Here is a 16,455-nt window from a genome sequence, read left to right on the forward strand (position 1 = left end):
CCGTCATATTTGAATGATAGTCGTGCTGGATACAGTATCCTTGGTTCAAGGCCCTTCTGTTTCATTGTATTAAATATATCATGCCATTCTCTTCTGGCCTGTAGGGTTTCTGTTGAGAAATCTGACGTTAGCCTGATGGGTTTCCCTTTATAGGTGACCTTTTTCTCTCTAGCTGCCTTTAACACTCTTTCCTTGTCCTTGATCTTTGCCATTTTAATTATTATGTGTCTTGGTGTTGCCCTTCTTGGATCCTTTCTGTTGGGGGTTCTGTGTATTTCCGTGGTCTGTTTGATTACTTCCTCCCCCAGTGTGGGGAAGTTTTCAGCAATTATTTCTTCTAAGATACTTTCCATCTCTTTGCCTCTCTCTTCTTCTTCTGGGACCCCTATAATACGGATATTGCTCCTTTTAGATTGGTCACACAGTTCTCTTAATATTGTTTCATTCCTGGAGATCCTTTTGTCTCTCTCTATGTCAGCTTCTATGCGTTCCTGTTCTCTGATTTCAATTCCATCAATGGCCTCTTGCATTCTATCCATTCTGCTTATAAACCCTTCCAGAGTTTGTTTCATTTCTGCGATCTCCTTTCTGGCATCTGTGATCTCTTTCCGGACTTCATCCCATTTTTCTTGCGTGTTTCTCTGCATCTCTGTCAGCATGTTTATGATTCTTATTTTGAATTCTTTGTCAGGAAGACTGGTTAGGTCTGTCTCCTTCTCTGGTGTTGTCTCTGTGATCTTTGTCTGCCTGTAGCTTTGCCTTTTCATGGTGATAGGAATAGTCTGCAGAACTGGGACGAGTGACGGCTGGAAGGACTTCCTTTCTTGTTGGTTTGTGGCCCTCCTCTCCTGGGAGAACAGCGGCCTCTAGTGGCTTGTGCTGCGCAGCTGCGCGCAGACAGGGTTTCTGCTTCCTGCCCGGCTGCTATGGAGTTAATCTCCGCTGTTGCTGTGGGCGTGGCCTGGCTCGGGCAGCTACTCCAAAATGGTGGAGTCGCGTTGGAGCAGGAGCTGCTGGGAGGCTATTTATCTCCGTAAGGGGCCTCCCTGCTCCCTGCAGCCCAGGGGTTAGGGTGCCCAGAGATCCCGGATTCCCTACCTCTGGATTAAGTGGCCCGCCCTGCCCCTTTAAGACTTCCAAAAAGCACCCGCCAAAACAAAACAACGACCACAAAAAAAAACAAGAAAAAAAAAATTTTTTTAATAAAAAAAAAAAAAAAAAAAAATTTTTAATTAAAAAAAAAAAAGGTGGTCGTTCGTTTTTCTTTATTCTCCGGTGCCAGCCTCAGGCCTCTGCTCACCGGTCTTTCTGCCCTGTTTCCCTAATATTTGGGTCCCTGTCCCTTTAAGACTTCCAAAAAGCGCTCGCCAAAACAAAGCAGCAAAAAAGCAAAAAAAAAAATGGTCGCGCGCTTTTCTTATGTCCTCTGTCGCCCAGCCTCCAGTGCCTGCTCACTGTTCTTGCTGCCCTGTTTTCCCAGTATCGAGGGCCCTGCACTCTGTCCCGGATGGCGGGGGCTGGGTGTTCGGCAGTCCTGGGCTCCGTCTCCCTCCCGCTCTGCCTGCTCTTCTCCCGCCGGGAGCTGGGGGGAGGGGCGCTCGGCTCCCGCGGGGCCGGGGCTTGTATCTTACCCCCTTCGCGAGGCGCTGGGTTCTCTCAGGTCCGGATGTGGTCTGGATATTGTCCTGTGTCCTCTGGTCTTTATTCTAGGAAGGGTTGTCTTTGTTATATTTTCATAGATATATGTTGTTTTGGGAGGATATTTCCGCTGCTCTACTCACGCCGCCATCTTCCGCCCCAGCATGTACATTCTTAACGACTTTGCTCTTCTTCATTATTCATCCACCATTTGAGAGACTGCGCTAGACTTTAAGTCATCTTTAAGAATCTTAACTCCATTAAAATTTACTCCCTTCAAAAGACAGATTAGCCAACTAACTTGCTCATTATACAAATCATATCTTTTCTCTAACATATATTTTGTCCAAGTGATTAATAGTTGTTACCTTTTATTGGGTCTTCCAGGTTGCCAAGGAAATGATTTACTCACCTGTAGTTCTTAAGGGCCCTCTGGAATCCTTTATATGGGGATTTATATACTAAACATCTGTTAAATGCTTGCTGTAAGGCAGAAGCTATACTAGCTACTGGGTTTACAGAAATGAATAGAACAGTTCCATAAGTTTGGGCCAGTGCAGAAATGTCCAGTACCAGGGATGCCAGTAATCTCACCTCTGTGCTCAAGACAGACACAGCTAATTGACCATGAAAGGTTGTGCACCCCACTCCCCTGCCCCGCCTCATTGTCATCTTGGCTTCTAGGCAGAACTCAAGGGGCTATTCAGTCTACTAGATGGGAAGTATTTTACTCCTTTGAAATACTCAGGCATAGTAATTTTAGCTAAGTAGGCATTTTTGGCAGTCAGTTACATCCTTGAGGTCTTCTAAAGAATGAGTTTTCCAACAAGCTCTGAAGAGTTAAAATATCTAGACTTAGAAAGTGGTTCAGGTGCTATAGGACAGACCCTATAAAGAAACAAGTTCAGTTTTTTTAAGTCAGTATAATTGACTTCCTCAACCTTTAAGAATGTATTTATCAATTATTTTCAATTGAAATTATGATTTAATAATGAGTTTCTACCTATGTCAAGGACCAGCTTTTTACGTGATTGTAGGACTTCTGAAAAAAAATGTATAGTTGTAACTAATTTCTAATGGTTCAATTCAAAACTTAATTTAACTGCTTTATATGATGTAAATTCACTTTAGATGTGAATTTGGACATTGGATCTGGACATGACACATGTGGAGAAACATCTTCAGAGAGTTACAGTTCGCCATCTAGCCCACAACATGATGGAAGAGAAAGTTTTGAAAGTGAAGAAGAAAAAGACAGAGGTTTGCTCTTTGGACAGATAATGGGGGTGGCTGAGGGAAATGTGTGTTGTCTCTTTATTGGTTAAACAAGTAATTTTATAGACCTATAAATGTCATTATTGATTTTAAATGTAATCAGTATAAAGGGTATCTTATAGACTATTGATTTAGCAGTTCCTGGCAATGTTGATTTTTTTAACTTATTTTATTGCATGTGGAATTAAATAGAAGACAGTTATAACAAAATGTAGAGTTAGTGTACAAAGATTGAAAATTTGTATGTTTTTAGATGTTCATGTATTTATAATTTTTATGTCTTCTTAATAGATTGACCCTTTTATCATTATGATATTCTTCATCTCTAACATTTTTGTCTTAAAGTCTGTTTTATCTGATAGTAATATAGCCACTCTAGCTCTCTTTTGTGTATTGTTTGCAGGATACCTCCTTTTCCATTCTTTTACTTTAAACTTATTTGTGTCTTTAGATCTAAAGTGAGTCTCTTATAGATAGCATATAGTTGGATTATGGCTTTTTAGCCATTTTTTTGGCTATTTACAGGGTTTAATCCTTTTAAATTTACTGTAATTACTGATAAAGTAGGATTTACATCTGCCATTTTGCCATTTGTTTTCTGTGTATTATGTCTTCAAATCATCCTTTAACAGAGGCTCAAAGTCAACCAAAAGTGAAAGTTTTTAAGGCCTTCTCAGGTATTTCCTGGGCTTGCATACAGCCTTAGACATGAGCATGGCCTTCTAGATTCCCAAGAATATTTCAAAGCTTTTCAAAGCTCCCTCTGGACATCTCATTCTTGTTTTTCCTTTTAAGTTTTTTTGTCAGCCTCTTGTTAGTCCCAACTGCTAATGCTGCATCGGGTAGCCACATTGTTAAAACAATTTGCCACTGATGGATTGTGACAAATGCCCTGTGGGTAAGTGCTGTTAACACAGAGTGAGCTCAAGCTGCCAGATGGTCAAATAGTGACAGTTCTTTGGGAATGGGACTTACAGAGAGCTTCAAACCTATACTTTTTCTAGTGGCTGCTGGACTGCTCATTTTCATGGCTACTGTAGTTGCAAAACTGTTAGTTTACAAGGCTTCTTCAAAGCAGGATAAAGTGAGATGAAATTATGGTAAGGTAAAATACCACAGTGCTCACTCTTTCTAAGCAAGTCAGCTATTTTCCATCCTCAGATTATTGCAATCCTTTAGTTAATTTTCAGAGTTCTGAAAAAGTTGATTTTGACAGTTTTTGCTGGGGTTCTTGTTGCTTTTACAGAGGAGGGGAGTATGGAGGTCCTAACTCTCTCATTCCAGAAATGAGATCTCAAAAATACATATATTGAATGAGAATGCCATTCTTTACACATGATAACAATATCTGATTGGTAACGTCTTGGTTATGAACATCTGACTGATAACCCTGTGGTTATAAAGAGTACCCATGCAGCATTAAATGATTTCTCTTGGGCCGCCTAAAGATCTGTAGAGCTTCTTAGCCCACATTTCCAGCACGTGTGGCTTCCTGGGCAGTCCACAGCTCCCTGAGACTTCAGCTTCTGTGTTACACTGTCAGGTCATGTCTTAGGGAGCTATCGCAATAGTGGAACTGCATCACATAAAATTAAAGCCAGTCTTTACTTTGCAGTTATTTTGAAGTCACACCAAATACAGCATGCAGTGATTCTCCCATCAGTTCTACTAATCTGAGGCAGTGCACTACACTTCTAATTTGTAATTTTCTCATGGAAGAAAAAAAATAAAAGTAACCTCTCAGAGCTGTTATGAAGGTCAAAAGAGAGAATTTTATGCCTCACTCAGCAGAACAGACAAGCTTTCAGTATGTTTCACTTCACGTTTTATGCTTGATTTCTGTAGGATATACAAATAATCCTGTGATCTTAACCTAACAGTGCGGACTTGGCCTTGTCAGAACTGTTCAGAGCCCGTCTGCGGGCTTGGGTTACTCCCAGTCATCAGAGAGGGTGAGCCTGTGGACCCATCTGGAGGAAGTTGCCCTTCCAGATAGGCTTAGTTGTCAGGTGACTAAATGAGCCCTTTAGGGTTCTCTAAAACCAGGGGTTTGATCTTTTTTAGAATTTTGAGTGTGTAGAAAGGTTGCTTTGAAAAGTATATGGCTTTGTTGTTGGTGGTGGTCATAATGGGGTTTTGTTTTGAGACTTTATACTTTGCAAAGTCAACACAAAAAAAGACATGACCTCTCTCTAAACAGCTAGATTTAGCTATTGAAATGCTCAGAAAATCTTATGGGACCATTTAAAATAATTTAAAATGGGACCACTTGCTATCACTTAAGAAGATTTAAACAAAGTCCAACTCATGTAGAAATTTAATTGATCATCTGAAAAATGTTACAGGTTCTTTTGGACTTAAAATATTTATCTTTATGTATTCATATGGTGGCACCAATATAGTGCCTTAAATAAGTTACTAATTTTTGGATAATTTTTGTTCTGCAAAGTTTAGCAACACCTCAGTTATTAAGGGGAGTTAATGCTAGAGCCATTTACTCATAAATTGAAATTCTAGTGTAAATCAAAACAGTTGAATTAATAACAGTGTTGACATTGTGTGTCACTAAGTAGGTTCTATTTAACTGTTTCTTTGAGAATGGTATTTAGTGTGTTTCAAAAATTTTAACATCTTAGCTGAATACAACTAGTTATTACCTTAAGGAATACAAACATTTTAAGTATATAGTATAATTCTGCTTTATTAGCAGAAAAATGTTAAAAGTAGGCACTACATTTAATTGAATGGTCTGTGTACATATTATTGCAATGCCTGGGTTTACAATATTTAAACATCGTGAATTAGATTTTACTTTCTGCCCCCTTTGTACCAAAAGTTAGGAAGTCCTGGGACGTCGAGATTAAAGTGTACGAGTGATAAAGTATTAAAAACAAATGCAGTGAAATTCTGTATCCACCATTTAGCTCTTTGCTTTTAGAGAAATGGCAGGACTCTTATTTGCCCTGCTTCTTGTGTTCTAGCACAGTTGTTTTATGACTGTAATAGTAGCTTAAATTTCTTTCCCTGACTGAAATATTTAAAAAGCAAGACTATTTATTCCATTCTAAAAGAAAAAAAAAAAAACTCTCTTCTATTCCCTATCTCTAGATTTGAGTTAAGTATAGTCTTGATTGGCCTCCTTTAGCTTGTACCATTTATGTGAGACAAATATGAAGACCTTGTTTTGACAGTGCAGAATATAAATTAAGTGAATTGCCTAAAATTGATTAAGATTAAAAATATCTAATCCTTGTCTCAGTAATAAGGTGATGCTAAATCTCTGTAATTATACTGTGCTTCATTCAGTCTCCACCAGTTAACCTTTTGTTGCTTATGTTTCCATGGATTTTTATTATTATTATTATTATTATTTTCATCATCATTAAAGACTTTGTTTTTTAGGGCAGCTTTAGGTTTACAGTAAAACTGAGAGAAAGATACAGAGATTTCCCATATATGCCCTCACACATGACAGCCTCCCCCATTATCATCACCACTCATTTTTACCAAGGATGAACCTGCATGGACACATCATATCCCCAAAGCCCATAGTTTACCTAAGGGTTCACTCTGGGTATAATACCTTCAGTGGCTCTGGGAAAATGTGTATGATGACTTGAATCCATCATTGTGATACCGTACAGATGATTTTCCCCGCCCTAAAAATTCCCTGTGCTCTGCCTATTCGTCTCTCCCCTCCACCCCCTGCCCATGGTAACCACTGGTCTTTTTATTGTCTCCATAGTTTTGACTTCTGCAGAATCTCCATATTTTAAAATAAAGTCTATAGAAAGACAAAAATTAAGAGAAGGTTAGCTTGGCAGTCAGGAAGCCAAGGGACACATATAATCCAGTTCTAACTTACAGAGTTCATTTTAGATCTACTTCAAATTTATTTCTGGCAAGAAAGATGGGAGTTACGTTTGTGTTAAAATCTGTTTATTTTTGTTTCCCTTAGACACAGACAGCAATTCTGAGGACTCTGGGAATCCATCAACAATGAGGTTTACAGGTTATGACCCTGTCAACCAGACTGTCACTGTCAAGCCACCTGTGCAGATTGCTCCCTTAGGAAACGACAATGGAGGCCTTTTGGAAGATCCCTTAAACTCACCCAAATATCAGCATATTTCTTTTATGCCAACTTTACACTGTGTCATGCACAATGGTGCCCAGAAGTCGGAAGTCGTCATTCCTCCACACAAATCTGCTGATGGCAAAACAATAGGGATGCTTGTTCCTAGTCCTGTTGCTATTTCTGCAATAAGGGAGTCCACAAATTCAACCCCTGTTGGGATACTAGGGCCAACAGCTTCTGCTGGAGAAGCGGAAAAACACCTTGAGTTACTGGCTTCCCCTTTACCTATTCCATCGACGTTCCTCCCACACGGTGGTACTCCTGCTTTGCACCTAACAATTCAGAGGCTAAAATTGCCGTCACCACAGGGATCTTCTGAGAGTTGCACAGGTAACATCCCACAGCAGCCAACCGGGAGTCTGAGTATCGGATCACCAAACACTGCCTTTATTCCTGTTCATAACCCAGGTAGTTTTCCCGGATCTCCTGTTGCTACCACGGACCCCATCACAAAATCTGCATCCCCAGTGGTAGGACTAAATCAAATGGTGCCTCAAATGGAGGGAAACACAGGGACAGTCCCTCAGCCCACCAGTGTGAAGGTAGTTCTCCCAGCAGCTGGCCTGTCAGTTGCTCAGCCACCAGCTCCCTACTCCTTACCAGGCTCCCCTCTGGCCGCTGGTGTGCTACCCAGCCAGAGTTCCAGCGCGCTGAGCACAGCAGCAGCCTCCTCCCCGCCAGCGGGGGCGGCCTCCAGTCAGGCCCAGTCTCCTGCTCCTCCCGCAGTCCCTACGCACACCCCGGGCCCCGCCCCGAGCGCAAGCCCTGCTCTGACACACAGCACCGCGCAGAGCGACAGCACAGCTTACATCAGTGCTGTGGGGAACACAAACGCCAATGGGACGATGCTGCCACCGCAGCAGATGGCCTCAGGCCCTTGCGGTTCTTGTGGGCGAAGGTGCAGCTGTGGGACCAATGGGAACCTTCAGCTAAACAGTTACTATTACCCTAATCCCATGCCCGGACCGATGTACCGGGTCCCGTCGTTCTTCACTCTGCCATCCATCTGCAATGGCAGCTACCTCAACCAAGCACATCAGAGCAACGGAAACCAACTTCCTTTTTTTCTGCCTCAGACTCCATATGCAAATGGACTGGTGCATGACCCAGTCATGGGGAGCCAAGCCAGTTATGGCATGCAACAGATGGCAGGGTTTGGGAGATACTATCCTGTATATCCAGCGCCTAGTGTAGTTGCCAACACGAGTGGTTCGGGGCCCAAGAAGAATGGGAATGTTTCATGTTACAACTGTGGTGTAAGCGGCCACTACGCACAGGAGTGTAAGCAGTCGTCCATGGAGGCCAGTCAACAAGGTAATCATGAGGGCGCCCAGAGGACGTGTTTCTGAGCACGCCCATTTCTCCCTGCCTTGCCTCTACGGTGATACTGACCTAGAAGAAAGAGCTGTTGAGCTGGTGTGTGTGTGTTTGGGGTGTTGTGCTGGCAGAGACAGGTCATAAAGTGCTAAGGGCAGAGCCTCGTGTGGCCCTGAGGCACAGCACAAGGGAGGGCAGGGAAGGCAGTTTCCAGCTAGGGAGTAAACCAGAAAGGCACTTCCTAAGGAATAGGATGGGAATTTCCATTATCCGATGTCAAACCTCTTGCTTGCAGCACTTTATTTTAAAGCTATAGCCCTGTTTCACAAAGAGAGCAAAAATTTTAAATACTGAAAAACTAGGAGGTAATGTAGTCATCTGCCACGAAGGTGCTTAGTTATTTAGTCTTCCTGTGCATAAGTAGCTGGCCTCAGGCACGTCCTCCCATGCTACCCCTTCCCTTCCTGCAGATGTTTAAGAAAATGCTCTTGCATTTTAAGGAACAAAATATTTAAACACTGGTTTGGGAGTAAGGGGATTTTAACCAAGTTTAGTATTACCACCAAAAACAGTAAAATACTCAAGTGTAAGTAAAATACTAAATTCAGTGCAGACCTCAAACAGTTACCTTTCACTTGCATTTGGCCTTTGTCATTTTACGAAATGTCACCAGAAAAAAAAGTCTCTTGAATTGGGACTATACAATTACCATTTTTAAAGGAAGATTGAGTTTGATAGCTTTAGGGTTGAACTTAAAGCACAAACTTTGTATTACTTTTTAAAAGTAATTTTATCTACCATTTTGGAGTCATAGTAGCACGGAAGAAGATGCCTTCTGAAGAGCATGCCCATGTGATATTTTGTGGTTTGTGATGCGTTGCCTTGTGAGCAGTGACTTAGCAGTTCTGTCTTTCCCGTTTTAGGCACTTACAGACTGAGATACGCACCTCCCCTCCCCCCTTCTAATGATACGTTGGACTCTGCAGACTGAAACGAGTAAAGCTTGCCTACTTAACACACTGAAGTGGGGAGTCATGGTGGGGTGTGGAGGGGAGGAAAGGAAAGGTATTTTGTTTGTGTTTCTTTGTCTATAAATTTCCTAGATTTCTATGCAGTTGGGGATTTTCATTTTCCTTGTACCAATGTCCAAAACAAAAAAGAATGCATTGCTTTTGAGCCTCTGGTCTCCTGGGTCAGCAACAGGCTTATCTGTGTGATACATGTAATTTAAACATCCAAACTATCAAAAGGAAAATGTTGATGCTGGGCTTTTTGTTTTTTTACACTGAATACTTTATGTGTGCAATGTTTACTGAATCTTTAAAACTGTGTATTGGCCATTTTTAAAACACTGGTGATAGTCATATAGTTTTGGAAAAAAGAAACTTTGCTTCTTCCCCAGCTTCTCTCACTTTTGCCCAAACAGCACTTTTCTCTGGCAGCCTGTGCAGGAGTGCATTTGCCTCACTTCTGTGAACTGCTCTGCATATAAATCAAGGGTAAAGTGTTTCACCTGAATCTTAAGGGAGAAATCAGATTCCCCAAATAGTGTGTATATGTAATAAGCCGCATCCCATAACAACATATATGCAGCGCTTGTCCAGATAAAAATTAAAATAAATGGAGGAGAGAGAGGAAGAAGTAACACCATAAGAAACTGAAAAAACATGATATATGAAGTGGACAAAGAACTCTTTCTTAAAAAAAAAAAAAACAACTTTTAACTTCATCATACTTTTTTAGCCTGTTGCTTCAGAGAGACATAAAGTGAACAATAGTGTGAATGCTGTTGTGTGTGTGTTTGTTTGTAATGAAAGCCGACAGCCAATTTTACTTGTAGTCTACCACTGTGTCACGCTAAAGGAGACACTACTTGAGTAAAGGTTTCTTCTTTTCTTACACCAACTGTAACAGTGTTACGTTGTGTTAAAAATGTGTATGGTTATTGCCATCTGGACAGAAGCTCTGCATTTCTACAAAAGTCAGGTATTTTGCTCCCTAACCTGTCTCTCGTAGCAAGTCACTTTTTATAACAGTTTACCACTATGCTTGATTATAATGTGAAAGACTAAATTCTGTGTGTAAGATGGTATTAAATCATGTCAGTGTCATGTCACTAAGTTTAATGCTGCTGTTTAAAAAGACATGTTTTTTAAAGCCAATCTATGTACTAAATTGCTTCCAGGTAATTTTTGATTTCCTAAAGTGCACTGAGGTTATCTGGAAGACAGGGGGTAATTTGGGGACTGCTGCAGTCAGCAGTGAACATGTGCCCCTGTACAGCCACGGGTTAGGGGTTGGGGTCAGTTTTGTTTTCCCATTCCTTAGTACAGAGCAGAAATGATAGATTTTTTTGTTTTGTGGAGTAACATTAGTGTGCAGCAGAGGAACGTAAATACTTGGTCTTGGTTCAGAAGCCTAACAGATTACTATAAAAAGGAAAAACTTGAAGAAAAAGGAAGCTACATTTAATGCTTCATAGGTAGAATTTATATTTATAGCACCAATGTACATTTTGAAACTAACTTTCAGGTGTGGGAGTTAAAGCAGAAGAGAGAGGGGTGAGTATGGAGGGGTAAATGAAAGCTTTAATTAAAAAAAAAGTTTGAGTAAAGGATATTATTTTGATTAAATATATTTTATTTGATCTGGGTATTTTTGGACCACATTATAAATTAATTGTTAAGCTGCAGTTGAGTCGTTCAAGTGAGAGTTTTGATAAGCCATGTATGGACCGCATTGTGAATCACTTGCCAGTTGTACTTTATGGAGCTTATTTTATGTTTAAAATACTGTACTGTACATAGGAGGTATGTTACCTTCTCCTTATTTGTATGTTTACCATATACTTTGATATTTGAAATGTTATGTACTGGAAAGGCCACTTATATTTCTAGAACAGATTGGATTTTATGCACCTTTTTTCCTTGAATTAACAGCAATAAAAAAATGAAAAACAGCCCAAGAATTGTGCTTTATTGCAAATTTTGTAAAAGTGAAAGGACATATACATGATGACTTTTTTTTCTCTTTTGAAAAATCAACCCACTTTTACCCTGTGATGTGGCCAGTGAATCCCAAAGTTATTTACTATCTGCGTGTTCTTCAGTTTTTCCCCCATACAGCCTTACTGTGTAGGTTGCCTGTGTGACCACCGGGATAAGAGGCTACATTTCCGTGTGCCCGAGGCTGTTGTGATGATGGCCAGAGGCCTCATCACCCTGGAGTTTAATTTCTAGGTTAGGCTCTCCTCCCTCACTGAAAGTGTAGCGGACCTAATTTACTTCCTCAAATTTATTAATTTGGTTTTGTTACCAGGCAGCACTCTCAGTCCAGTATCGTGTATCCTTTATTTCATTGGTTCTTTCTTCTATAATTCATTCCAGGATTCAGTAATTGATAAGGCATTATAGTGGGCACTTTCCAAGTCATGTCCTGTGGCGATGGCTAATGTCTTGCCGCTCAGCCCGTGCCCCTGCAGGTGTCCCTCAGTTGCCCACATGGCTACGGGCTCTCAGAGAGGCTCAGGCCTCCAGGGCACTGCATGATGATCTGGAGCCACCGAATGAATGTCCTGTCTGTGCCCAGTTGGGCAGGAGGTGTGAACTGGTCACACAACCCCTGATGGTTACCTGAGCACCAGCCTTCCCCTTTAGCCAGCGCGTGCCTGCATGTAATGTGCTTAAGTTGTGAACCCACCGCCAACTCCCACATCTCCACTGGGACCACTCATGACCCTTACGCACCTCTTCTCCCTCCTTCCCCTACTACACCGAGGTGACTGTTATGCCAAATTCTATTCTTTTCCTTTTTTCCCCTCACATTTTACATTCTCTCCCAAATATACAGTGAATTTTTTTCTTGAGCTTTATAGAAAGAGTATCCTGTATCTACTCTTCTGTGGCTATCTCTACTCATATTTTATGGTCCTGATACTGCATTTCTACAATTAATTGATTTCCACTAACTTCACAATATTCTATTGCATGGGGTGGAGGGGAATATATATATATATATATATACATCACAGGTAATATAAAATATAAAATGTGTGTGTGTGTATATATGTATAATTTGTCCTGTCATTTGGATGTTTTTCATTTTTCAGCTCTTACAAGCAGGAGCAGTTTGTACCATTCTCCTGGTGTGTGTGGTGTTTGCGAGAGCTCTCTGGGACATAAACCTAGGAGTGCAGGTGCTGGGTTGTAGGACATGCAAACATTCTGCCAAGATTTGCCGTACCAGTTTCCAAGTGGTTTGCGCTCAAGCCAGCAGGGTCCAGGCCCCTCAGTCCCTCTCCTGACACCCTGCTGGGATGCCCTCACGGTACCATGGGGGGCTTGGCAAGGGAGAAGTCAGTGTTGGCAGAGCTTGTGTAAGTTGTCTTGGAGGTGAGTGTGGAGAGGAGCCTCGCAGTCCAGGCAGGGTGTGTGGGGCCCCGGGGCCCCAGATGGGGGAGAAGACGTAAAGAAAGGCACAGGACTGGAAGTGACAGTGTTGTGCGGTAGGGGAGTTGGGAGGCAGGCAGAGGGGGTGATGGCAGAAGCATTTTGAAAGAGCTAAGAGGTTGTGGCTCAGTAGGTAGAGTCAGACTGGAGATTGTGGAATTGATTGAAAAATAGGAAGTTAACCAAGCTTGAAGTCAAGGAGAAGCACGTTGACAGATTTGGAGGGAAGTGTTGGGTGGTTGAGGAAGGCCGGCCTGGAAGCTCAGAGACTGGGGTGAGGCCGCAGGAAGGAAGGGATGGAAGAGGCGGGGAGAAGGGCCTCGGAGCTTCGTTCCTCTGGGTGTTCAGTGACGGGGTTTATTCCAATATGTGGCTGTGAGGATTAAGTGAAGTAGGGAAAGGTCCAGGACCACAGGATGGTTGGACCGGGAAGGCGCTCAGTTAGTTGGATTCGGTTTTGATGAACAGGAGAGGAGCTAACTTACAGGAGATGGGAAAATGGGGGAGAGAATGAAGTGTGGGAGTAAAGGCTGTGGTTCTTTGGCTGGTGAGGAACCTAACAGGGCTTCATTACATTAAGGTTAGTTATTTCAGCTCAATCCACAGATGAAAGACAGTATTTCTTGTCCTCAGAGATTAAATCTAACTGGAGAGCTTACCAGTTAGTGGCAGTGATGGGCCATGTATACACGGGCTGAGTCGTGCAGTACCAAAGTAGAGTAAGTTCATTACAAGGCAAGTCCACATTTAATTTTTCACATAGTGCTGAAAACTAAATTTTCCTGAGAAGGTGCCAAAAAGATTAAAACACGGTGTAAAATAGCTTTTTTGTTTTTTTTTAAACAGGTAGCATCTAGTACTTAGAAGCATCATCCATTTGCGCTTGGAAGACACCTTTTTTCAATTCTACATACTGACTACAAAAGCATTCTAAGGTTAAGGCAGTGAAACCAGAGGCAAGCTGTGACAGTGGTTCAGCCCCTGAACCCTTCCATCCCTCCATCAGAAAAGAGCAAAGGAAATGCTGACTTCCCCACCGGCCCCACGAAAGGGGCCTATTTATTTTCAGAGAAATGACAGGTGTGAGGTGTGGGAAGGAAGGGGCTGCTGATGTTAAACATGGTCACTGATCTCTGGACATCCCTCTTCTGTGAGGGAGTGGGGGGCGTAGGGCCAGCTGTGATGAGGATGAAGGGCTCTGGGTCTCAGGACTGAGAAGCATGTGTAAACCTGGCGGAGGGCATGTTTTAACCTCCATGCCCTTGACATGGTGGTGCACAGAGGGCGGCACCTCTCCTCCCAGTGAACACTAGTTGACACACTGGCTTACACGATTTGGATTCCTAAGGCTAATCTAACATCAGTATTTTATCACTGGTAACAAGTCACAGCTATTGTGCCCATACACGTGAAAATAACTTTTCTTTGCCATATCTCGAACTGACCTAATTCTCCAATGCTGTTCCCTTTTGAAATATGTGAACCCTCTAGACTGGAGCATGGGTACACATTGCCTGAACTCTGTGTGCATATAATTGTTTAACCACTTTGAAAGCACAGGGACTTTAGGCTTCCTCGTTCCTGCTCTGGAAAAGGGGGCACTTCACAGGTGAGAGTGTCGAAGGCCCCTTCCTTCCTGCAGTCACACCTCCACTGCAGCGACTGGGCCTCGGTCACCAGAGCTCTTAATCTTCAAGACCCTGTTTTGATACCTGAAACTGGGAGGCTGGGGTGGGATGAGGTGGGAGGTTGACTAGTTTCTCATTGTTTTTCTTTTTTCTCTTGCAGCTCCAATTTAATCCGCTGAAAAAGGAAGTCTCAGCCAGAAATTGCTATTTGGGAAGCAGCACCACCTGGTGGGGAACGAGGACAGTGCACGCAAGCAGATGTTACTTCCCACTGACCTAATTTAGAGAAAACTGAAGGCAAGACAGAGAACGTTTGAGATAGTAAGCCTGTGCCCACAACCTTAGAGAATGCAGGCACCTGGCCATAAACATAACTTGAGCAGTCTTCTTTTTCAGCCATTGCAATCTTTAATTTGTTATAAACATCTTAAAAACACTGATGGTACTTTACAGGTTCCTTTGTACTTTCCTCTGTGCTCATTGGTCAGCATAATTATGAAGAGTATCAGGTCATCCTCTTTCTTATTTTACAGATCAGGACCTCAGGGTATAGAAGGGTTAAATGCCACAAATTTGCCAGTGATGAAGGCCAGGCTAACTTCACATTAATGCTTCTCTCCTGTACCACTTCCTGCCCCCACAGGTGCTTCTCTACTGAGCCAAGGGCAATGACCTTAGTAAATTGTATAAAATGATAGGGACCCATGGACTTAACATGAGGTCCCATAACATGGAGGAACATTTCCAGAGATGGAACCTCAGGACTTTTAGAGTGATGCTTTAGGCACTTGCCTATCTCAGACAAATTCAAGAAGCAGCAATTCACCTACATCCAGCATTTTAAATGTGCCCAGATATCCTCAGTTAAAACACTGAGTTTTGATCTGCAAAGGTTTTTATTATTCCCAGGTGTCTTGATAAATTGAGCATCAAGGGAGTATTCCATTAATTTTAAGACTTCAGAACTTAAGAAATGAAATAGCCAGGGCAGAAAAGGCACATAACCGCTTGTATAATAACCCTGGTGTTTGCATTTAGATTGTCGCAAGCACTTCCTCTACCAGCCACCACCACGCAAAAACACTCCAAAGGCCAGGAATGACTGGCAAATTTCCCTTTAAGCAGGAACAGTGTCAGTCAAACCCCCCAAAGCTCCTCTAAGTGCTTAAGATGAACACCAAGTTACCTGGCAGTTACTTCTTTTGATTCTTGCTGGCATATCAGGTTGGGTCATGTTTGTAGCATGATGACTTAATTGTGCATGGATGCCTTCATCAACTGAACTTGGACAAGAGAGGTGGCACTGATCACACTTTGTTCCCAGCACCCACCCACAGTATACATGACCTTTTGCAGGCTTATTTACAGAATGGGGAGGACATTCACTTTGTAGCATAGTTACAAGGATTAAATCTGGCGAAATACATAAAGCACTCAATGTCTGACACATAGTCGGTGCTCTGTAAATTTCATAATTGTAGCTAACTCGTAATGCCCATTAGAGGCCAGACACTACCAGCTCATTTCTGCCTCCAACAACCCAATGGGCTATGTACTCTGTTCTGACTTACATTTGGGGAAATTGAGGCACAAGGGGTAAGTGAGTGTCTCGGAGGCTTACTAAGTAAATGAGGGCGCAGAGGAAGTGCTCTTACCCGCTGGGCTGCTCCACGGCTGTTTGTGCCCTTGTCTTGACTTCCAGGGCCGTGTCTGTGAGGTGCAGAGCACCCGGCGCTGCAATCAGGCAATCAGGACTCCAAGGCAGACTCTGCCTTAAAACACTTGTCATGTTAAACAGCTGGCCCTCCTGGACCTTCATTACCTGAAAGGCAAGTGCTTATTGGGAAAGGGTGGGAGAATTTGAACTAAAGGATCTCAAAATTCTGTGGCTTGAAGCTTGCTTTAAATGATTGATCAAGGTTTTATAATGCTTTATACTTATTTTTGGTTTAAGTGCTTTGAAGTCCTTATTGGGTGTGGTCAGGAGCACAAGCCTGATCTGGCCCTGGCG

The 16,455-nt window shown here is 42.3% G+C and overlaps 1 protein-coding gene across 3 annotated transcripts in view; it reads left to right on the top strand.

Annotated features, from left to right (window-relative positions):
* ZCCHC2 (zinc finger CCHC-type containing 2) overlaps positions 1-14,880 on the top strand; it is a 67,737-nt gene extending 52,857 nt beyond the window's left edge. The window contains exons 12-16 of one of the 3 annotated variants that reach the window (XR_005022939.2): positions 2,770-2,898; positions 6,872-8,365; positions 9,292-9,433; positions 13,663-13,896; positions 14,605-14,880. Coding sequence is in view for 1 of the 3 variants with exons in the window: in XM_036876708.2 (XP_036732603.2) it covers positions 2,770-2,898; positions 6,872-8,365; positions 9,292-9,359 (1,691 nt within the window). In the remaining 2 variants the exon portion in view is untranslated. Of the gene's footprint in view, positions 1-2,769; positions 2,899-6,871; positions 8,366-9,291; positions 11,326-13,662; positions 13,897-14,604 lie in introns of those variants that run through there. The other 2 variants (XR_008998370.1, XM_036876708.2) reach the window with 2 other exon arrangements.
* The last annotated feature ends 1,575 nt before the right edge of the window (positions 14,881-16,455 follow it).

Source organism: Manis pentadactyla, chromosome 6 (assembly GCF_030020395.1).
Source record: "Manis pentadactyla isolate mManPen7 chromosome 6, mManPen7.hap1, whole genome shotgun sequence".
NCBI lineage: Eukaryota > Metazoa > Chordata > Mammalia > Pholidota > Manidae > Manis > Manis pentadactyla.